At 39.4% G+C, this 24,907-nt stretch overlaps 1 protein-coding gene across 1 annotated transcript in view; it reads left to right on the forward strand.

The window, feature by feature from the left end:
* The window catches only part of Prex2 (phosphatidylinositol-3,4,5-trisphosphate dependent Rac exchange factor 2), a 281,271-nt gene that overhangs the window by 195,512 nt on the left and 60,852 nt on the right, over window positions 1-24,907 (forward strand). The window contains exons 33-34 of the mRNA XM_075971371.1: window positions 3,558-3,660; window positions 11,909-12,052. Of these exons, the coding sequence (XP_075827486.1) occupies window positions 3,558-3,660; window positions 11,909-12,052 (247 nt within the window). The remainder of the gene's footprint in view (window positions 1-3,557; window positions 3,661-11,908; window positions 12,053-24,907) is intronic.

Here is a 24,907-nt window from a genome sequence, read left to right on the forward strand (position 1 = left end):
ACATTAGGCAACGTGTTTAAAAACAAAAACCATAGCATATTTCCAATGTACACTATGTGTGATAGTCAGGCTACTCCCTAACTTAGTAGAAGTGTTTTCTGATTGAGTGAACGAATGAATGCATGGGTGAGACTTCATTTCTATTCTATCCTCTTTATTCAAAGTTTCTGATATCGAATCAATTGCTGCTGTTTGGACTTTAAGCTTTGAAGTCTCCAGGATTAGGAGAAAATATTCACAAATCATAGAGGCAATAAATTGCATAGATTTGAATGTATAAAGAATCCTCAAAACTCAGTAGTAATTTTTTAAAAGACCTACTTTAAAAGTGGCAAAGGATTTGAGTAGATACTTCCCTAGAAGATGTAAAAGTAGCCACTAAGCACATGGCTGATAACCAAGGCCAGCTGCCACTAGAGAAATGGAACCCAAAGCACAAAAATGAGCCCTCTACTATAGCAATTGCTGGCGGGGATCTGTACAAGTTCTGCTCCTCAGAAAAGAGTCATAGGAACGTAAAGTAATACAACGTGTTTGGAAACCAGCTTACGAGTTCTTCCCGACATTAGACATCATTTCTGTCTTCCTGAAATCCTAGTCCGTCCTTAGGTTACTACCCAGTACAAACCCCAGCTTCCATTCACTTAAGAACTGTGACAAATACTCCTACCAGTGTTATTCAAAATACCTGAAGACTGTCAGCAGCTCTGGTGTTTGTCAGTGGGTGACTGGATAAGTTAAGTGCTGTCTCATACAGTAAAATCTGACTCAGGCATAGACAGTTTGTACTACTGATGAGTGCTAGATTGTACAGAAATCCTGGAAGCACAGTCTTCCAGGAAGGAAACTCGCCTGGCAACCAAGAATGGGGTTTATTTCTACTGTGATAAAACATACTGAATGGATACATTCCAGTTATCACAGTAGACATCCGATTGCCTGGAGCTAAGCGTTCAGGTAGATGCCCCGGGGAGAATGCCTAATGATGCTGGGTTTCCTTCCCAGGTGATGAGAATGCTCCACAATTAGATGACAACAGAAGCAGCTCAGTGCCACAGACGTTAGGGATGCTCAGCTGTGTATTTTGCCTGAGTGAATTTCATAGTCTGTGAGTTATATATCTCAACGAAATTGTGCTCTTCTTAAAAACCGGCCTTGTGAAACCTTTAAATTTATTTTAGTAATTGGTTTTTAATCAGAGTTTACTAGAAAAAAAAAAATCAAAGAAACCTCTGTAATGAGAGCACAAAGTCCTGAAAGCATACATACAAATAATATCAAATGGACCAAGCAGTTTATAGTTGGTATATATGTATGTACATATGCACGCATGCGATAATAATTACTGAGTAAGGAGGCCATGAATTTGAAGGAGAGTGTGAAGGGAAGGGGTACATGAGAGGGTTGAGAGCAAGGAAAGGACGAGAGAAATGTTTTAATTAAATTATAACCAATAAATAAATAATGAAACAAAGCACAGGCTCACCTGTAACCGTGGCTCTCTGAAAGTCGCTGCCACCCGGGACTGTGCTTCTTGGAGCTCTAGGCCCAGGCAGTTGTTAGCTGGTTTTGTCACTGTCCCGGAAACAGTGTGGTTCACACTGCAGTGCTCTGAGACTGAGATGCTAACAGAGTTTCTCCCAAATCTACTTGACATCAGAAAAATGGTGATGCTTTTCAGTCCTGCTGCAAACGTCTGGGCAGTAGGTACTTTTTCTACAACTTCCACGGGAATTTAGGGCTTTGGGAGATGGTTCAGTGGGTGAGAGCTCCTGCCGTGTGGACCTGAGGACCTGAGTTGGAATTCTCAGCACCCACATTTCACATAAAAGCTGAAACCAAAACCAACCAACCAACAACAAAACTGTTGGTGCCCCCTTGCATGCCTGTAACTCTGATTCTGTAGTGGGGGAGAGAGAGGAAGGGAGGTCTCTAGAACTTGTTAGTTGGGCAAGCTCCAGACTTGCTAGTTGGGTGAGCTCTAAACCTGCTAGTTGGGTGAGCTCCAGACTTACTAGTTGGGTGAGCTCCAGATTTGCTAGTTGGGCAAGCTCCAGACTGGCTAGTTGGGTGAGCTCTAGACCTGCTAGTTGGGTGAGATCCAGATTTGCTAGTTGGGCATGCTCCAGGTTCAGTAAAAAGACTTTGACTCAGCCTAGGCAGTTTGGATGCTCACCTTACTAGACCTGGATGGAGATGGGTGGTGGCTGGACTTCCCACAGGGCAGGGAACCCTGATTGCTCTTTGGGCTGACGAGGGAGGGGGACTTGATCGGGGGAAGGGGAGGGAAATGGGAGGCAGTGGCGGGGAAGAGACAGAAATCTTTAATTAATTAATTAAAAAAAAGAGACCTTGACTCAAAGGTGAAAAGTGAGAGAGCTGAACATGTGGCATCTGCCTCTGGCCTCCATGGGCTTACATGTACTTACACACTCGTGTGCATATCCCAGTGACATCATCTTCCTGGTGCTCACTTCTGGCCTTCTTATAGCAGTTACAGCATTCTCTACAGAGTACGTAGGCTCATAATGATGACACAATTAACTTGACACATCGAAGTTATCTCTTAATATAGCACTTGTTTTCATTTTTTAAAAATGAATTGTTTTTATTTTATGTGTTTGATGTTTTATCTGAATGTATGTCTGTATGAGGGTGTTGGATCCTCTGGAACTAGAGCTACAGACAGTAGTGAGCTGCCATGCGGGTGCAGGGAATTGAACCTGGGTCTTTTGGAAGAGCAGCCAGTGCTCTTCAGCACCGAGTCATCTCTACAGCACCGAGTCGTCTCTCCAGCCCCAGCACTTGTTTTCTTGATAACATGAATTACCCTTCCAAACAAGTTTAACATGCTTCATACAATTCAACAAGTTGCTCAGAGCTTACTGGAAGCTGAAGCAGGATGAGTGTAGAGTTTTTAAAATATTGTTAATTTGTGCACGAGAAATCTCATTATAGAGGTGAGACAAGTGGTTGAGATGAAATGGATTACTTATTCATATTCTAGGCTAAGGACCTCCCAAAGCTGTAAGGTGAGCATGGTATTTGTATATAATCTCTTTGGAAGACAAATGTATCTGTACATGGAAACTGCTTTTATCATGGTTTTAATAAGTAGTGATTGAACAATGAATAAATTATTATAAAACAGGATGATTGTGAGTTAATTTGTTTTTAACTTAAAATTAATGGCTTTTTTTGCTTCCTATCTGTTACTTTGTGAGCTTTTAGAAGTAAAAGGCCAAAAGCACATATTATTTGTGAATGAGATCATTAGGATTAGATTCTATCTATAAGCTAGATTGACTATTATGTATATAATCATTTATATATTGAAAAAATACAAAATCAGAAAATGATAAAACCATACAAGGAACATGTCACTATGTAGGACTTCTTGATTTTATTTTGTACAGAGTTTTCAGGAATGTGTTGGCACCAATGTTTTCTATGCAATAAAACAGAAGGGAAGGGATTCTTGTTTGCATTTACATTGTGCCATGGGATCTGACAGTGCATCGTTCGGTCATCTGATAGATTCTTTCCCTTCATTGTAGAAAGATGAACAAGCCATGCTAGAGGATACACTGGTAGCGCTATTTGATTTGGAAAAAGTTTCCTTTTTCTTCAAACCATCAGAAGAGGAGCCCCTGGTTGCAAGTGAGTAACGATGTGTCTACAAGATGTTTCTGGTGGCAGATGATGCCATCTTTTGATGTGCATAGAGTTACATGAGTTGAATGATTGAAAAGGGTTTCTTTGCCTTCAACATTTTCCAACATTAGTGCTGACAGGCTGTATTTTATTTTTTTTATAAATATTTATTTATTTATTATGTATACAATATTCTGTGTGTATGCCTGCAGGCCAGAAGAGGGCACCAGACCCCATTACAGATGGTTGTGAGCCACCATGTGGTTGCTGGGAATTGAACTCAGGACCTTTGGAAGAGCAGGCAATGCTCTTAACCTCTGAGCCATCTCTCCAGCCCCCCAGGCTGTATTTTAGAAGTCATACTTAAGAAACAGTACTTGTTATGTAGTGAACCCATGGATTAATGTTCATGTCTTTAAATTTTGCAAATTACCATTATTTTTCTTTGATTTCAATTTTGTATAAATGTTTAACAATAAGATGCCTACCAGTCCAAAAAAATCTACAGTTCATCTTTAAAAACAGTTTTGTGTGCTTCTTGATTTTCACAAGTGTTTGGATCCTGTGTATTTTAATAAAAGCTATAAGTGTCTTCAGAGATGGGAGGTGTTCTTATGGCCCTTCCCAGAGGCTAGTATAATAGATAGAGGCTCAAGAAGTGCACACTTCAAATCTGTAGCTTGATGAAATGATAATCATTCTTTCAGTTGTCTCATCAAAAACTTCATTTGAATGCTTACTTTTTGCCAGAATTACTCTGGGTATGAGGTTCAAAAGAGTTCTGAGCAGATGGTGTCTTCTGTGGGTTAGAAATTGAGGTGAGGAAAGAAAATGACAGGTTAGAAAAACAAATTAATTTGTTAAGTTAAAAGTAACAATAAAGTAGATCAGAATATAAAGATGAAGGAGCAGAGGAAAGATGCTATTAGCAGGGTGGGGAGGGCCTCTGGTCTAGGAGAGCAGACCTCTGTAGGGGCTGAGAGAGTCATACAGATAGTGGGAGATAGTTTGTCAGGCTTCATCAACTCTCAGGCAGGAGGTTGTGAGACATGTTCTCAGAGCAACAAGCCAGCCTTTCTTGGTCATGGTAGAGCAAGCAAAGAGAACAGAGTATGACATCAAATAGGAAATAGGACCTTGTAGGGATTCCTGCTACTGAGATATCTCCATGTTCCTGGTTTCAAGTGAACAGCAAGACCTGATTTACGTAGCCAAAGTGATGCCTCTGTCTACTGTGTTACATATACCATTCTGAGGATGGGCAGAATCTCATAGACCACTTAAGAAGCTCTGGAGTGACCTAAGAGAGAAATCACAGTGACTTGGATGTGAGGGAATCTGTGGGGATAGTAAAATTAAAAATATCAATACTATTTTATAATTAACTATAGTATATAGTATATAGTTAATTATAGAATTGCCACTAATGTTCATTTCCACTTATAAACAAAAAGACCAAGAATATGAAAGTGTAAGTTACTGATACCCAAGAGACAATTGTTATCTGGCAAAATGTGTGGTAAATTTTGATTACAAACAAAATTTTAGATAAATTGTAAGGTTTCACCTTGCATGTATAGAAATAGAAGGACATTTAGTTTTACTTGAAGACTGAGCATAGTTTTGCTGAAGGCTGAGAAAACAATTCTGTGATGTTACTTAATGCTGTTAATTCTTTAAAAATGCTGCTTGAGAAGCTATAAGCTCTCATGGGCATTCATTGTCCTCTGTGCTTTCAAAGTGACATTTTTGACAACCGAGGAAGCAGGGGAACCACAATGATGAGCTCTGTGAGTGATTTTTTTTTTAATCCACGGTAAGAGACATTGATGTGTTGGACACATTCCAAACATTAAAGGTAATTGTGATCCCCTAAGAAAAAGTTAGAGTTTAAATATGGCTGTGCTCATGACAAAGCACTCATGATGGTGGTGTTTAGCAATGTGCTTTATGCGTCTCTTTGGGGACTCCTGAAGGTAGTTCCCTAGTAAAACACCAATTTCAATGCCATATGACTCCACCATTAAACATAAAAATGAAGAGCAGTCATTGTGGGTTTGGGAAAGGAGCTGACACATAACCATTCAGAAATAAAGTGTATGAGGAGAAGAAGCCTGGAAACCACGATTGAACCTTGAGGGAGAGCATTGATTAGAAGGGTAGAATAGCATTAAAACAACATAACCTTGACCTCAAAGGAAGGAGAAACTTCCTCATAAAATTGACCAGAGCTTCATTTAGAGATTGTTTAGTCAGGTACACACTTTGACCCACGTGCTATAGAGGAAGAACACTAGAGAGGGAGGTGCATTTCTGTGACTTCTTCCAAGCCTCATTTACATAGTAAGTGTGAAACTAGCCAGTCACAGTGAGAAGAAGAAAGATAAAGCCACCATAAGAGATGGTTTAGCGAGAACAGAGGGGCCTTCAGAGTAACCAGTACAAAAGTTACCCAGAACAAAGGGTAGTAGCTGGCTTTTATAAGTTTCGGGGGCTAATGGAAAGTTTTATACCATGCAGTTTAGTCTCTGATAGGAACCAGATACTAGTTAGAACCATAAGTCAGAATCAATAAATTCATAAACAGAAGCACTTCTTAGCTATGTCCCAGGGAGTGCTGCAGTGTGCATCCATTCTGTTTTCCAGACTGTGGGATCAGGAAATGATGACAGGAGAGAGTTCTCATTGTGAAACCTGACACCCGAGGTCCATCAAGTCTTACTCCAGTGGTAGAAGAAGGTTAGAGCTTGTTCAGATTCATGGCATGTAGTTTCATCTCTCCACCTGTGTAGGAGCAGACGTGTCAGGATGGCTAATAAAGGCTGCATGGCTGGTATAGAGACAGGTTGGTTGCACGCCTCTGGAGAGAGGACAGGGTGCAGAGAGAAGGAAGGTAGAAGAAACCATTCACTTTTATCTAGACCCTGAATTCAAATTCTGGATCCATTCTCATCAATCAGTGTGCCAACGAAGATATTAGGTTTTTCCAAGCTCAGAGCTGGGTGTTTTTTTTAATTTATTATTTTTTTTCTTTTTTAAATTTTTTTATTTATTAATTTATTAAAGATTTCTGCCTCCTCCCCGCCACCGCCTCCCATTTCCCTCCCCCTCCCCCAATCAAGTTCCCCTCCCTCATCATCCCGAAGAGCAATCAGGGTTCCCTGCCCTGTGGGAAGTCCAAGGACCGCCCACCTTTATCCAGGTCTAGTAGGTGAGCATCCAAACTGCCTAGGCTCCCACAAAGCCAGTACGTGCAGTAGGATCAAAAACACATTGCCATTGTTCTTGAGTTCTCAGTAGTCCTCATTGTCCGCTATGTTCAGCAAGTATGGTTTTATCGCATGCTTTTTCAGACCCAGGCCAGCTGGCCTTGGTGAGTTCCCAATAGAACATCCCCATTGTCTCAGTGTATGGGTGCACCCCTCCCAGTCCTGAGTTTTTTGCTCGTGTTCTCTCTCCTTCTGCTCCTGATTTGGACCTTGAGATTTCTGTCTGGTGCTCCAATGTGGGTCTCTGTCTCTGTCTCCTTTCATCGCCTGATGAAGGTTAATATTCAGGAGGATGCCTATATGTTTTTCTTTGGGTTCACCTTCTTATTTAGCTTCTTTAGGATCACGAATTATAGGCTCAATGTCCTTTATTTATGGCTAGAAACCAAATATGAGTGAGTACATCCCATGTTCCTCTTTTTGGGTCTGGCTTACCTCACTCAGGATAGTGTTTTCTATTTCCATCCATTTGTATGCAAAATTCAAGAAGTCATTGTTTTTTACTGCTGAGTAGTACTCTAATATATTCCGATCAACCTACCGCTGGACCCAGCAATACCACTCTTGGGAATATACCCAAGAGAGGCCCTATCATACAACAAAAGTATATGCTCAACTATGTTCATAGCAGCATTGTTTGTAATAGCCAGAACCTGGAAACAACCTAGATGTCATTCAATGGAAGAATGGATAAAGAAAGAGCTGGGTGTTTTAAATAAGACAATGTGTTGAAATCCTTAAGTGTTACATGGTTATAATCAATATTTGAAACCATTCTCTTACACTTGCTTTTAGGCAAGTAAAGACAAAACATCTCCTTTATAATCATGATACTGTTAATCTTAAGGTGGTTATTAGACGAGTGAGTACTTGTAAATCCCCAGTGTCTTTATATGGGTCAACTCTTGTGTCTGGAGCTATGGGTCCCATAATGGATGAAATAGATAGGGGTCCATGATGTCGATGGCCAAGATGAGACATAATGATGAGATGACTACAGAGGTAGTAGATAGACCATACAACGAAATAAAGATGCATAAACCAAGAGGGTAATGTGGCCTTTTCAGAACTGACTACAGAAAACATCCCATAATGGCAGTTTTGAATAGATCTGAAGGAAGACAAAGACTTGGAAAGTCTTAGAGAGAGACAATCTAAGCAGGCTGAAGTATCAATTTTTAAAGCAAAACTTACTTATAAATTCACATATCCCATTCACTGATCTGATGTCGTATCTTCAGGGATGAAGTCATTGTGGCTCTTTCCTAGGGTGAGTTGCCATAGGAAGTTCCCTCACTCAGCTTACATTCCTCTGAAAATAAATTGGTTTTCCATAGAAGATGGCCTTCTGCAAGAAAAACAGTGGTGGATGTCAGTTCCATGTTATTGTGCTTGTTTAAAAACACTTTTATAGTTTCCTCGTTTTGTGTTTGCAGAGTTCCTCGTACATTCTGAGAGCTAGTCCTTTCTTTATTCGTTGTGTCCTTCACAGATCCTTACTCCTAGCTGTATGCTCATCGTCACATTGTGCTAGCCTCATCTTCAATAGAGCTCAGATTTAGTGTTGCTACAATCTAGATGACAGGATTTCTTTCATTGGCTGTGCCTTTAGTGTTATTTCTAAGATGGCATCCTCCATGACCATGGCTTTCTCCTGTGCTATCTTCTAAGAGTTACATAGTTTCACACTTTCTACTTTAGTTTTTTTTTACCTACTTTGAATTAATCTTATGAGTGGATGAGCACTATGTCAAGATTCTTTTTATATGTACATGCCCAGTTGTTTCAAAACCAGGGGGATGAAAAACCTATCATGTTACCTTTGCTCCTTTGTCAGGATAAATCGGCAGCTCACATGGGACTAGCTCACACATTTCTAGACCGGCGTTCCATTCAGCTGCTGTCTGGCTGTCTGTTCTCTGTCCAGCTGCATATTGTCTTCATTTACAGGCACATTGTTCCTGTGGACTGAGACATGGTGTCGGACAGCCCCTACTTTTCTTCCTCAGCTCTGTGTTAGTTGTTCTCAGTCTCTTTCCTCATTGTGTGAACTTTAGAGTCATTTTGTTGATATCCATGAACACCTTCAGATTTGAAGAATTTTCATGAAAACTGTCTATCAAATCAGGATTAAATAACATCTGGACAATAATGGCTCCTATTAACCATGAACATAGACTAGTTTCCCATTTATTTCTTAATTTTTTTGTTTTGTATTTGTCAGAAATTTTATTTTTCTCACATAAATATTATACATATTTTAGTATATTTATATGTATTTCATTTTAGAGGTGGCTAATACAAATGGTAGTGTGTTTTTAACTTTGTGTTTTAATTGTTTATTGCTAATATATAGGGAAATAGTTGGATTTTGTATATTAACTTTGTCTCTTGCGTCTTTGATATATACATATTATTCTCAGAGAATGTTGTTGATCTCAGATTTGTCTCCCATCTTTGAGCATCTGATCTATAAACAAACGTTTGCTCCTCTCTTGATGAGAGTTTTCACGTCCTTTTCTTCTATAGTTGTCTTAGTGGGAACTGCTAGTACAGCATTGAAAAGGAGCGGTGGTGAGAGAGGTCATCATTCTTGCTCCTGATTTAATGGGCAATCGTAGTTGATGTTAGCTATAGCTTTATATGTATTTTATCATATGGTGGAGGTCCATTTTCTTTAACCTATTGACTGAAAACATTTTTTCATGCGTTCATGTTACATTTTGTTAAATGCTTTCCCTGTATGCTGTCAGGATTAGGTAGGTGGGCTTTATTTTTATTATTTTGTCAATATATACAAGGGATTACATTAATTTATTTTGCATACCTTGTGTAAATCCTACTTAATAGTGGTATATAGTTAGTTATATACAAGATTTAATTGGCGTATTCTTGGGTAATTCCTGTGTCCATGAGAATTGCGCACAGGAAAACTGTTTTCATCCCTTCAAGTAGTCTTGAGTTGTTATTACTTCACTGTAAACAAGATGTTCCAATTCTTAAGAATTACTTCCTTAATTCCCTTTTACCTTTGCTTTATGTCAGTTTAAAATATAGCTGTCTATGACATCATTGTCATCCTTTCAGTAACATTATCCACTTGACATGACTTTACTGCCTTGATGACAAAGACTAAATGCATACAGTTTAATAAACATGGACATATATGATAGTATAAGAAGAAAGTAGAATATAAAAATAGTTAGCAGGTATAAATTTATTTTCTTCCTTCTATCTCTGTCTCTATCTCTGTCATCTGTCTTTCTGTCTATCTCTGTTTCTCTCTTTTTATCTCTATTTATCTTTATAACTATCTCTCTTCATCTTCCCTCTTCTCTTTCTCTGTAGCACAGGCTAGGGTGAAACTCCACAATCTTCCTCTGCATGTGTAAACCACCATCTTCTTAATGTTGTTTTTGGCTTTGGTTTTTAATTTTAACAACCGAAAATAAAAAAAATTCCAATTATGAAAGGGCTTTCTTCTAAATCTTCAGTTTAGAAATTCATTTTTCTGGTTTCTAAATTAAACCATTAATGTCTCTCTATGAAAAGTTACAGAAATAAAATAAGCATTATAAGGTGGCGTAAGGGAAGCTGGTGACCAGTGCTGCCATAGCTCCTTTTCCTACATATACAATTCAGTAACAAAGAGGGAGGGTGTCATTCGTGTGGCAAATGCTTTTGATCTTGAACTCAATATCAGTTCCAGGAAGGCAGTTTGAAGTGCTAATGTTGAATCAGGAAGATGCACTGTGTTGAATCAGGAAGACCTGCTATCTTGTTCTTAATTTTTAACTAGTTAGTAGCAGTGTTCTAATTTGAGTATTTTCAGAATGATTTTATATCCTTTTTTAATGGGGTAGAAATATTGTGGATTCACGTGGAAAGAAAATGACTTACAGTTGCACCATGAAATGTTCCCACAACATTTTAGCCAATTGCATTTGCTGATTTTTTTTTTATTAAAAAGCCCTTATTTTTAGAGTATTTAAAAGTAGCTCCAAGAATTTGGAAAGATAATTTCTAATGACCATAAGGCATCCTCAACAGAACATGGTTCATTTTAATGTGATGGTCAGGGAGCAGAGCTTACAAAACCCATGCTCATTTTGCTAATGGTTGCTATGCAGGCCTTTTTCTCACATATACTTAAGGAGTGTGCTCCGTGGGCTCATTTTAACTACTTATGAATGAGGCAGCTGCCCTGAGAGATCCTCGTTTAGTTAAGTGAGACATCTGGTGTGTCAGAGTGTAACCAAGTTCCCCATTACAGAATCCGATACTCAGTTCCGTAATAAACCCGTGTCTTTAGCTAGTGGAACTCTGGTTCAGTTCTCTTTGACCGAACGGCGCTTTGTGTGCCACATAGGCCTAAAGTCCAGTGTAAGCATTCCAGCTCTGTGGAGAAAGGCCTCCCTAATGCAAGTGTTGCAGCTCTGAGGGAAAAGACATCCTGGCAGGCAGGAGTCAAGGAGTACCAAAAAGTCACAACACACAACAAACCTTATACGAGAGATTGATTGGGAAAGACACAAGACCACAAGACGGTGGTTGCCTCTGCTTAGGCAAGAAACAGCTAAGAACTGAGCAGGAGGTAGGAGGTCTAGGGTTTCTTGTGGAGCATAGCTTTCCATGACCTGGGTTGGTAGGGTTTTATGAACTGATCTTTGGGCAAACTCAGGGATTTGTGGGATTTTGTGGCCTGGTCTTGGTTTTTTTTTTTTTTTTTTGGCTACCTGCATCTCCAGGGACTGTAAATGGACTTCATGGCCATTAAGGCTAGTCTGGCGGGGTTGGGGTGAGAGCCTGGCCATTCGCATGTCTTGAAAGGCTTACACTTTGGAACATTCTTACTGTATTACTTTGTGGTAAGTTTCAAGAATTTTTTTTTTGTAAAAGTTTAACATTTTACTGACATAATCCAAATGTACTGTCCAGCATATACTTGACTTCAGTAAGTAATATGGGATTTAATGTCACTTCAGATGTCCCTCTTACGTACCAAGTGGAAGGAAGCCGCCAGGCCCTGAAGGTTTACTTCTACATTGATAGCTACCATTTTGAGCAACTGCCTCAACGGTTGAAGAATGGAGGAGGATTTAAAATTCACCCTGTTCTCTTTTCACAAGGTGAGTGAGCTGTTTTCCTTTTCAGCTTTTGGGTATGTAAACTATTTTATCTTTATTAATATTTTAAGTACATTTAATGTTAGCAGTGAATTTTTCACTAATTTGAAAAAAATCTTTATAATTTTCAGGTAATATGATTGTTTCTGGGAGTGCTCATTAAGAGTGTTGTATTTAAATATATTCATCGAATAGAATTGGAGCATTTTATAAAATAGAGAAGCAAATTAAGTAATTCAAAGAGATGGTGGTAAATTAAACTGATTGGACTGGTTAAATAAAGTATGGCAGAAAAATCAAATGGCTAGCCTACCATATGGCATAGAAAGTGTTAACCAGTGTATTTCTGCTGGGTGTGATGGTGCATGCTTATAGTCCCAGCATTCCGGAAACCAAGGCAAAAAGGATGCTAATTTGAGACCAGTTTGGGCTATACAGTGAGACTTTGTTTGAAAACAAATTAAACATACATACTGTTTTCCTCTGGCTTCTGTTATGTATATATTCACAAATGTATATGCATACTAAACATTTTCTATGTCACTGGCTGAACAAACGGATATCTTTTATTATTGCTTATGTCAGTTTTTTTTTGTGAGAAAATGTGTATTCTTGATCATTTTCTTTCCTATAAGTAAATCAGTGAATGACATCTGCAGTGGAAGAAATTAAGAAAAATATGAGAATGAAAGTTCTTGCTATGAATTTGCAGAGAAGCTTCTGGGTGTCCAGAAAAGACCAGACATTCACGTTACTGCGTGGTCTCTCTTAGTTTAGGAGTAGCCCCCTACCTCCTAAAATGAATGTGCTGGAGTATGTCAGTTTCTGAGTGGTGCCCTAGAGAATTCCAGTTTTCTCTCTTTGAGTTTTCAAGGCCTGCTGTATTTACTGTGCATTTTAATAATCTGATAAAAATGAGCAGGATAGACAAAGAATCAACCAGCATCACATATGACTAGACATATGAAAGCCAGATATGTAACAAGTGGAAATTTTGCTTTATATAACATATGTACTAAAATGAAAGTCTGGTTTTTAAAATATAGGTTGTTTTCCTTCAGGTTTCCAAATTGATTCCCCTCAAAGGGACAATTCTGTGATTTTTTAATGAGCTTGTAGTCAGCTTTTTAATTTTCCTTTGGAGGTATATGATAGGTAAGGTCAATGTTGTCAATAGTCTATAAGAAAGAAAATGAAAAAGGAAAGGAAACAATGACCAAAAGTAGATCTTTGGAAATATTTGAGATTTACCTGAAATATGTCAGAAGTCCCTGTAGTAAGACTTACTTTGGGAATGCCAGCTCCCCAATAATAACATATAGACTTATTTTTAATTATGAAAGCTAGGCCTATAGCTTAGGCTTATTCCCAACTAGCTCTTGTAATTTAAATTAACCTGTTTCTATTAATCTTTGTTCTGCCATGTGGCTTTTTACTTCTTCCTTCTGTATGTCTGATTACAGTGTATCACTTCGGTCTCCCATGTGCCTAGATTCATCATCCCTTTCCTCTCTCTGCCTGGAAGTCCTGCCTAACCTCTACTGCCTAGCTATTGGCCATTCAGCTCTTTACTGAACCAATCAGAAGGCATCTTTTACACAGTGTGGTCAAATATCCCACAAAAAGTCCCCATAGAGCTGGATAAGGTGGAGAATGCTGGACCAGAGAGTTCATTTTTATAGTTTTAATTGAGTGTACAGCTCTTAAGGACTCTGTATCTTTCTTTGTTTTTCTTTTGCTATGAGAAACAGAGAGTAGAGACACACAGAGAGGTAGAGCCATGCATACACAGAGAAAGAGACAGAGAGACACACATACACACAGAGACAGAGACAGATCACACAAAAGATCAGGCTTGCACCATTAAGTCACAAGCGTCTTTACCCAGAGAGCCATCTTGCCAGCTTTTTTCTGTCTTTTTAAAAATTTTGTCATTGAAACAATTACTGAGATGACAGATGGCACTAAATATTTCTTTTAAAAAACGTTTCATTTGTGACACATCCACCTCCAATAACTGAATAATCATAGTCCATTGGAAATGTGTGTAGGGAAAAGATTATTTTGTAAGTAACTTTTCTTTTTATAAATTTTGCAAAAGCAGATTGAAAAATAAATCAGTTGCTTTGAAAAGTAATTTAAGAAACCTTCAGTAAACATTTGGGTTTCATAACTCCTAGAAGTAACATAAGAGAAGCAAACTTCGCTGGGTGGTGTTACTTGCCTGGCCAGCCTGTTCTACAGATCAGTTCCAGGGCAGCCCGAGCTACATAGACCTACACAGCTGTCCCAGAAAACCAAAGGCGGCAGGGTCTATGTTCAAAGCCACCGAAGGGAAGACTGGAAACAGCTGATTTCATTAAAAATCTGCCCGTGATAAAGTTGTTCCTTTAAAGAAGTGGCAAAATGCCTCTGTAGTCAAAAGGCTCCCGTGTGCCTTCATTTTATCTCTCCATGTTCTGACAGAAGCCTGGGAGGTCCAGACTCACTCTGAGCAGAGAATGACCCAGTTTTGTGATTGAAAGTGATGTTAAATGAAAGAAATGGTCTTTCCCTGGGATAAACATTATTTGAAGGGTTTATGGCTCTTCACTAGCTACTTAAAATATAGAAAAAAAATCTGTGAATGTGAAAATTTCCTGGGGGTTCCTCAGTGTCAGCCCTTAGCATGGCCCAGGGTAGCAGAAGCAAGGATATTGCTCTCTTCCTCCTAAGGGCCGGAAATGAGCAAGGTCAGATGTAAGGGTTTATTTCAGGAAGCCACAGCTTCGGAACAGTAACTAGGCAAACCTAAGTGGAACTGATTTCCAAAACAAGGCACAGGGCCTGGCCGGAAAGTTGGCACAAAAAACATTCACAGTGCTTGGAGGCAAAGATCACTTTTAGATAATCTGCCTTCTACAATATGCATGCTTCCTTATAGGCTACGCAGATTAGTGTGGATGAGTTCGTGGACCAGACCCATAGGGAGAGGGAAGTTGGACAGCTCCTGGTTGAGTAGCACTCAGAGAATCAATACTCTGGTCCTCCTTCGGCCGACTTGTTTTCATGGCTCTGGCGGCAGTAGTCAATGCGGGCTGCACAGGGTCATCCTGGAAAGATTTTAGAAAGTGCCCACGCCCAGCCCCACACCACAGCCATCAATACGGAATCACTGGGAGGTGGAGCACAAATGCCAAGGTATTTTTGTGGTTTTCTGCATGTTCCCAAGCACACTGGCTTAAGAAATCACTGCTCTTCCTGGGCTGTGCAGCACTGCAGTTAATGTCCAGTTATTGCACGCATGTTCAGATGTCTAGAGCCTGTGCAGCTGGAGCAAAGCAGGTGAGGGGCAGTGTAAGAAGATCTACATGCTAACGATGCATTGAGATGCTGGCTGCTCTTTCAAGGAGGCATTGCTTTGGCTGAGTTTTTTTTTTTTTTTTTCACCAAAAGATGGTGGTGTTCCAAAGAGTGAAGGATTCAGGGATCTCTTCTTGAGGACTCTGCAGCTAGAACATGAAGTGCCTATTTCTTACAGGCATTTGTGTGGCAGCTCCTAAAGCATCTTCTGTTGCCTGTGTTTTTGTGTTCCTCACATCTTCTCTTTTATAAGAACTGCAAGAGGCTCCTCAGGGACTCTGGGCAGCTTCCCTTCCTTCAAGGAGACAGCATTTGGAAGAACCTGGTTATTGGGACAAGCTGCAACCCTATCTCCTGTAGCTCATTTTAAACCTTCGACAGATTCTTCCTTCTCATTGTGTGGACTCCAGTCAGCAGTCTGGGGCCTCCTCTGAGACTAGTTTATTTCGCAACTTGCCCCTCTGCTGGTTTCTATCAGTGATCAGTATCACAACCAGACTTTCTTGTCCCTTGGGGACTTGGACTCCTAACCTCCGCTCCTTTTAGAGTAGGACTGCTGGCCTCATCTGTTTACCATAACTTTCAGGCAAGGAAGCCCCAAGGGGACCTCAGCACTTCACCTGGCTTCCTCTTCCCATAAGGTCACAATAGCTTCATCGACAGGCGGATGCCAGGAACTATAGCTTACATTTCAATGGGACCTCTGATTTGTCTCCAATGGAAATCATTTCCTCTGAGGATCTTTAAAGCAACAGGAACAGAGATAAGAAGCAGAAGAGAGTCCCAGGTGGAGTCAGTGCAGCAGATGGACCAGGTTCCTGAGGCTGCCACAGCAAACGGCACCATCTGAGATGGAGTCTGTCAGCGTTCCACAAGTCTGAAATTAAGATATCCAGAGGACATGCTTCCGCTGAAGGTTGTAGGGAGTGATTTTTTCCCACTTTTTCATCAGCTCAGATCATGGCTACCAGCTGTCCTCAGTGTCCCTTGTTTCTTTGGAGGCTCTGCCTCTCTTTGATGACCCCTTCGTTTCCTTGACCGTCTACCTTTGTGTCTTTGTATACAGTTTTTCTACTGTGAAAAGGATGCAAGTCACTGGGTTTGGGCTCCTCTAATCCAGCATGACTCTCTTATTTTAATGATGAGATTGGTAATGTTTCATAGCAAAGTTACATTGTCATTTTGTGGGCACTACAGGTTAGGACTTTGTCCTGTCTTTTGAAAGTTACAATTCAACTTTCAGCGGATGGTATGAGCTATCCTTTAGGCTGCCCTTCCTCGAGCTGACTTGCATCATCTAAGCCCTGTGGCATCCCTTCCTGGAAGGCATTGCTGAGCATCCCTTTGCTGGTCTTTGGATGCTGGTCATATTTAAGTAGAAGCACTCAGTGCTGGTCTTTTCCTAATTGTTCTCTTGTGAGTTTCGACTGCTTGTCTTCTAGAGGGAGCGGGCTCCACAAAAGCTGCCCCCCCTTAACTTTGACATGTCTTTAAAAACTGCCTTCCTGTCTCCATGGAAGAGGTTAATTTGCCTGGACTCCTCAGTGCTGTTTCTTTTTTTTAAAGGAGAAATTTGCAGCAAACATTGACAGTTTCTGTTACTTCCGTTTGAGTCTTTCCTCTCAAACTTTTCTTAAAGTGTCATTAGAAGATGAATATTAGTTTTCCCATTGGACTTGATACAATGTTTATCATTGAAGCAGTAAATAGCTTATTTTAAAAATGAACAAACAACTGGCAGGAATGATATCCTATTGTTAGCTTGTATGTGAGTGTAGAGCTCCCCTCATGAATATTGTAACAGGAGTCTCAAGGCTTGGCAACCACTTCAGAGGAGTTCTGATTGGCTGTGAACATTTCTGTTTGTACACAGTATCTTATTAACCAATAATGACGTCATTGGCGTTTTTGTTGTTCAATGGATTTACAAGGCACTCTGGAGAGACTCTGCTTTGCTCTTCATCATGTGTTCATTGAGCCTGGTGCTCAATAAATAAAGACTATTTATTGCATGTTGTTTATAGTTACCCTCTCAGTCCTCCTCTTTCTCCCCTCCCACTTCTTACCAGTCCACTCCCCCCCCACTTTCTCTTCTGTATTTTTATGTATCTATAAAACAAACAAATAAACAAACAAAACCCAGGATCCATAAATTAGGGAAAACATGTGACACATTTGTCTTTCTGAGTCCGGCTTCTGTTGCTTAGTGGGATCATCCCCAGCTACATCCATTTTCCAGCTAGTGAGATGATTGTGTTTCTTCTTATTGGTGAATAAAAGTCCACATTTTTTCCATCTTCCATCTGTCCATGGACTCTGGCTGCCTCTGTAGCTTGGCTGTAGTGACTGTTGCAGTAAATACGGGTGTGCTGATGTGTTCAGCAGACTCTGTCCGGAATATACCCGAAAGTCATATGGATGCATCTTATATTTCTTCTCCACTGATTAGTTTTGTGGAAAAGCTATGATTTTTTTTAAAATAAGTGGAAATATGGCTTACTGTGAGTCTTAATTTAATACTTAATTTGTCTTTATAATTAATTAACTGCCCTTTTTTGCTAGATGTTTAAGTTTAATGGAATGTTTTTTTTTTTTTGTTTTTTGTTTTTTTTGGTTTTTCGAGACAGGGTTTCTCTGTGGCTTTGGAGCCTGTCCTGGAACTAGCTCTGTAGACCAGGCTGGTCTCGAACTCATATCTCCTCTAATTCAAAAGTGCTAACAATAAAACAAGCAAACTCAAATCAATTTTTAAATATCGTTTTTAATTAAATGCTTTTAAGTATGTTCTCATGTTTTCAACCAAGTATGTGAATATAACCTTTTAGAAGTAACTATATTATATGCATATGATGTAAGGAAATTAGGTAAGGAAACATTGGAGAGAACAAAGTTTGAAGCAACCATGGTCATTATATATTTAATCTGTTTTATCTGAGATTAGAAATTTAATTATTAGAACATCATTATGTTTCATGTTAATTTAAATAACAATAAACAAAAATAACATTTCGCTACAATGGGAGACACTGTTCTCTTTCCTCCTCTTGGCCATACAAATCTAATTTTTAAATACAGAACTCACCTTTTTTATTTTTCATTCTCTACAACCTTATCATGTGCCATTAAATTCTTGCTAAATCTTTTGGCAATCTTAGACATTTTTTCTGTTTCTGAAAAAAAATTAAGTTTTTATGAACTTTAATCATTACTTAAATTTTTATTGTTGTCAAAAGATATAATGAAGCCCCCCCCTGCTTTCTCTCTCTCTCTCTCTCTCTCTCTCTCTCTCTCTCTCTCTCTCTCTCTCTCTCTCTCTCTCTGCTTGCCATTCTTCTGAAGAGGCAGCTTTCTGTCTCCCCCTTTCCTTCTTCTCTCTCCTTTTCTATCCTCTCTTTCTTTCTCTTTCTCTTACTCTCTCCCTCCCCTCTCTTCCACCCTCCACACCCCTTTAATAAAACTTCACACTCAAGAATAAGATAGAATGAAAATGGGAATTAATAAGAACAGAAGAGTGTTCATTAAAATTATAGTCAGTTATGTTTACATAATATTGGAGTGGGCTCCGAGGACAGCAGTAAGTGCATCTCAGATACACACTCATTTCCTCTCAAGCCCCTCCCCATTGCCCTCATCTTTCTGGTCTGAAGCCACAGACTAAAGTGTCCTTGCCTGAACCCTTGCTCAGTTCCCAGACTGTCTGCTTAGGTAAGCACACTCAAGCACAATTCAGAGCTCAGGGACATTGACTTACTAACTCCCGTGAAATATCTGGCGTGCTGCCCAGAACATAAAACTCTTTCAATAAATGAGTTCTTATTTATTTTTATATTTTTATTTTATATTATAAATATCACAGACTCTCTTAATACTATCATTTAGTGAAATTCTCTCCCCACACCTGTCAGAGTAGCTGCTCACTTTCCATGGGCAGCATGAGGACCCTGAATTCTCAGGTATTAATCTGCCCATCGATGGCGGCACAGCTCCTAAAAAGCAGCCACTGGCTTCCCATGGAGGAATGGAAATTGGTGTTGAACTATGTCTGTTGATAGACAGATGCCTCCTCAGATAAGACCTTGCTAACAGAAAACCAACTCCCATCCTTTAGCAGGAGTGAACCCTGTCTGTATTTGAGGCTGTCTCATCAGAAGGCTTCTCTTTACTCATGCCCATATTCAGGGCCTGGAGACTGCTGGATGGATCTTTTACAGTTTTTCTAATTAATGTTTAAACTGCGAAGTGAAAGCATGCCAAACTTGAAAGGAGGCCACAAAGGTAGCTTCATATGCTGGGCTTCATGTTGCATATATCCTCTGAAATCTTCATAATTGCATGACAATTATGACTTTTACTGAAAAAAAAATCAAATTTGGTAACATACATGAGAAGCTTTAGTGTGATATGTACTAGATCCAAAACAATTAGGAAATAGGCCATAGTTCAAATTAGTAGTCACCTTGCTAGTGTTGCAAATAGTAATAATAATAATAATAGTCTTGAAAATGGTAGCTTTCTGTTAATTCATGGCACCACATTATTTCATTTACAAACTACTGCATTTAGCAGCTTTGCAAGAAAATGAGGTTTCTTTAAAATCAAAATTGAAATATTCCTTTGAAAATGAGACCATGTGACTGGTGATTTACTTCAAGGACAAAGGATTTACATTGCCAAATTACATCCATAGCTGGTCTGGCTGCTGGCAGCCTGCATCCAAAACTTGGATTTCTGGGTTCAGTTGTGTGATTTGTGCCCCCTAAAAACAAACAAAAAACATTAATAAAATGTTAATAAAGTAAAGAAAACTATGTTAAGCAAAATACCTTTAAGTGTCTGAGATGTTACACGTGTCTTTTATCCTGACTCACCATATTAGTAAAAACTCTGTCCTGCAATTTGCCTGGATCCAGCTGTGCTTTCTGTTACCTCAGTAATATTTAACTGAGTAGAAGAATGTGAATATGAATGAAGACATGTATGTGTGTGCACATACATGTACATACACACAGTACTAATTAAGCTCAAGTCTAGTACACACTACACATGAACTCTACACTCAGCACTGTGGGGCTCAGGCCAGAGCCATAGCTCCATGCTGCCGTCACCAGCAGGCCAAGGACTTGTTTTCAGAGGCATCTATCAAAGTAAAGTTGAGGCTCTTTACTGAACCACAGAACAGAAGCAAACAATGAGTCAGCATGAAATACAGTTAGAATTTATGAAGAAGCCATCTTTTTATAGGTTTAAGATAGAAAAAGATAGTGCACACTTTGAGGTGGCTTCTCAGGAAAGAGTTGTGCCTGATTGTTTTAGCCCTAGCTGTTGGGAGGCTTTGCTTGGCTTCTGTGGTAGTTTCCACGAGTCACTAAGGAAAACCTCTGTGTTCTCAGTAAATGAGGGCATATGTTATTTCTGCAGCACTTTGGTATGGTTACAATCTGATAAGGTAAAACCATGGATCCCAAAGGTTACAGAGAGAGATTCTCAGAATACTGCAAGTTTGAAGCTGGCAAAGAAGGAAAATATATAGCCACACATGCATGTATGCTTAGGCCTTAAACACAGTTCATCAATATTTTAACATTCTTAATACACGTCTCTCTATATAAAATGAGTATTACCTCTGTGTAGGCAACCTTCACAGGAAGTTTGCTGGGGTTCTTAACTCTTGCCTTTCAAAGACTTCAGCAAGACTCCTGGCTGAAGAGGCTTTTTTACTTTCCATGTTCCCCCAATTTCCCTGTCTTTCTATCCCACCTCAATTTCCTCCTATGAAAATCTGATTCCTTAAGATATGATAATGACCAAAGATCCATTTCCTAGAATTTATGGGTTAATCAGGGCATCGACAGTTGCCCTACCCAGGCACCAAAAGTGTCAACCTACCTGGTCTGATGGGGATAAGAGAATGTCCAAGGAGCTATAAGACCAGAACATAATCTCATCATTTGATGGAAATCTATAAGAATCCATGTCATTAACTTTTGCCATCAGTGGCATAAATAACACATCATGTAGCAGATGGTTGTGGTAATTAATAAGATTAAAACTGAAAATAGCAGGACCTTTTATCATGAGATTCATCCCAATGATGCTAGTAAATCATTAAAACATAAGCAGAAAGTGACATAGATTTTGAATATGTAAATCTTGGAGCTGAGGACACATGTTAGCCCCTTTCTCAGGTATATATTCCCAACACTCTGCTTTAATAATAGTTCTAGTTTTCCTTACAGACATCTCAGAATAGCAAAGGAAGGGCTGTCAAGTTTCTGCATCCTCTTAGCTTCTCGGTTTAGAAGTAAGATCCCTTAGGCTGTTAAAAAATGACTGTTACACATTAAGAACATGACAGAACACAGAAGAATTATTTCAGAGAAGGGAATCCAGTGTGGAGCAAACTTAGCAGAAGAGTGTAAGGGTGTGGTCATTGAGTGTATACCAATGGCATCTGGCAGGAAAGAGATGAAGCAAACCAAATAGAGTCATTGATAACTTTGGATTAGTTTATAATGGCATTTAAGGAGTTAGGACATATGTTTTTCTTGAAGAAATATTTTAAGTCTTTTGAGGCTCACATGTCCAAGAGACCTTGTCTTAAAGATGCTGTTGAGGCTGTAAATCCATAGAAGGTAGAGCTTATATTATAGGGAATAAGGCTTTACCTTGGTTTATTTCTTTTTGATCCAAGTGTAGTAGGTTTCCATTCATCCTGCAGAAGTGTTAGCAAATACTAGAAGGTATACAGAGAGACATCTCTACCCATGTGGATTGCCAGATGGCTTAGAGAAGAAATGAAATTCAGGAGCATATTGATTGAGAAAATTCTCTTGTTTAAAGTCCTTTATTTTCATACAGCTGGGTGAACATGAAGAACTAGCAAACCATGTTTAGAGTCAGTATAAACATTGACTCACTTATTTTCCCAGTTAGAAAGCTCTGGTTGAGTTGACATGTTCAGCTTTGGGAGCTGGGCTATTGGGAGAAAGGCTTGTAGCTTTCCCTTCCTCCTGGAAGCCACTGTTGCATTCCTGCCTATCAAACTGATTTCCAGAGTGATTGTACAAGTTTGCATTCCCACCAGCAATGGAGGAGTGTTCTACTTACTCCACATCCTCTCCAGCATAAGCTATCATTGGTGTTTTTTATCTTAGCCATTCTGACAGGTTTAAGATGGTATTTTGATTTGTATTTTCCTTATGGCTAAGGATATTGAGCAATTCCTTAAGTGTCTCTCAGCCACTTGCAATTCTGTTGAGAATTCTCTATTTAGATCTGTACCCCATTTTTTGATCAGATTATTTGGTAATTTGATATCTTAGTTTCTTGAGTTCTTTATATATTTTGGAGACCAGTTCTCTATCCAATGTGGGATTAGTGAAAATCTTTTTCCATCCTGTAGGCTGCTGTTTTGTCTCAGTAAATGTGTCCTTTTCTTTCCAGAAGATTCTCAGTTTCAGGAGGTCCCATTTGCTAATTGTTGCTCTCGGTGTCTGTGCTGCTGAGGTTATATTTAGGAAGTGGTCCCCTGAGCCCATGCCTTCAATATACTTGTGACCTTTAAGCTTCATCTTTTGTCAACCTTTTTGTGACTTAGTCTTTTCTATGAAACTGGTTCAAGTTTTCTGCTTTCTTCATTTTTCTCTTTACTTTGGAATATCTCTTCCTTCAGGGACGAACTTTTTTTTTTTAAATTTAGAAGCAGTGCCTTTTCTTTTAACCTTCTTTACGAGAAACCAATTTAGATCCATCCCTCCATTGTACTCTTATAGCATCTATACATTTCTCTATCTTTTTTCTTCTTTGAAGTCACTTATTTTTCAAATCCGGGACTTTAATTCTTTCTGACAGGTCACACAAACGCTGAATCTTCATGGTAACACTGTACAGGGCCACTAGGCAGTCACCATGCTGTGGCCATCAGTCCATTTAAAGATAGATACTCTTATCTGAGATGCAACATGTCCAAGGTAACTGTTCCTTAATTTTAGGACAGTGAGCCAAGCAATTTCATTTGAAATTTTTGAGTTAATAAATACAGGTATTTGAATCTACTGAATGAGTCTATTGGTGTTTGATTAATAGCCTTTAGACCTTGGACTAATCAATATTTCCCATTGGGTTTTATATCTGTCAAGGGAGTGTTACATATAGATCAACAAAATACCAAAAGTCCCTGCAGAGGGTTTCCCATTTCTTCATAACAAAAAGATTAGAACTCTAGAAAGAAATAAAGTCTGAGAAAGAAATTGCATCTCACAGTCTTCATGTTAAAGGCACATTGGATCTTATAGTTTGGGGTCCCGTCAACACTGGTTAGGTCAAGCACTTTAGAAAAAGCTGTACTTGAACTCACAGAGATCCACCTGCCTCTGCCTCCCAAGTGCTGGTATTAAAGGCATGTGGCGTGTGCCACCACCGTCCAACTCTTTTTTTAGTTTTTAAGACAGGGTTTCTCTTTGTAACCTTGGCTATACTGGAGCTCCCTTTGTAGACCAGGCTGGCCTCAAACTCATTTAAATGTGTTCACCACCACCGCCAGCTCAAAACTTTTCCTGATTAACCTTCTTTGCCAAAATCTATTCATTTCATATTCTTCTGCTACTTTGCACTCTCATGATGTTGAGAACTTTCTATCCCTTTTTTTTTAACTGCAGGCCCCTTTCTGTCTTATTTTCCTTTAAAAACTTAAAAGCCCAGAAACTGTGAATAGAACATAGGCCAAACATGTTAACAGCCCAGGAGACATTTTTATTTCCTTTTACAAGCTAATTTAATTGAACCAGTCTATTAGAAAGTTAATTCCTATAATAGTGGCTACTCAGAAGGTGCCTTTTAAAGAAAGCATTGGCGGCTTCTCTTTTGGGTCCACGAGGCAACAAAGGCACAAAAGAAGTCCAGCATCTCTGCCTTCATCCCCTGCCTGTCTCCTTCCCCCAGGTTGCCTGTTTGCCTCTCTATGTAAGCTTGTCAATCACGTAAAAAGGTCTGCCTAGTTATTTTACCCTTCTGTCAAGCTGACAGCACAGAGGTAAGTTGTGGTCACAAACCTTGGAACAACAGAGTGTAGCAGGGCCACCAGGTGATGGCAGTCATGGATCCTAGTGAGGCTGCACCCTGGAATATAAATAGACATCTTTTGAGGACCAACCTGTCTACTCAAGCAGGGAGAACTCTCTGAACCATAGTTTAGAACAGAACTGAGACAGCATTGATCAGACGTTAGCCTGCCTGACCCAAGACTGCCAAACTATATGTTTTTATTGTCTCTTGTTTCAGTCCAATCTAAAGCGCATGTCAGTAACCCAAAGATGGATTTGAGATAAATGGATTTCCTTTGTCCATTCTACCTGAGGCACACTGACCAATCTACCCCATTGTTTCTTCCCATCAATCATATCTTTAACAGGTGCACTAGGATTGGTGGCTGAGCATAGCCTGTTTGGAAACTAGAGCCAGCAATGTTACCTTAAAACTCCAGTTACACCACGCAATAACTCACACTAATTTAACGTT

Source organism: Microtus pennsylvanicus, chromosome 5, assembly GCF_037038515.1.
Source record: "Microtus pennsylvanicus isolate mMicPen1 chromosome 5, mMicPen1.hap1, whole genome shotgun sequence".
NCBI classification, from domain to species: Eukaryota; Metazoa; Chordata; class Mammalia; order Rodentia; family Cricetidae; genus Microtus; species Microtus pennsylvanicus.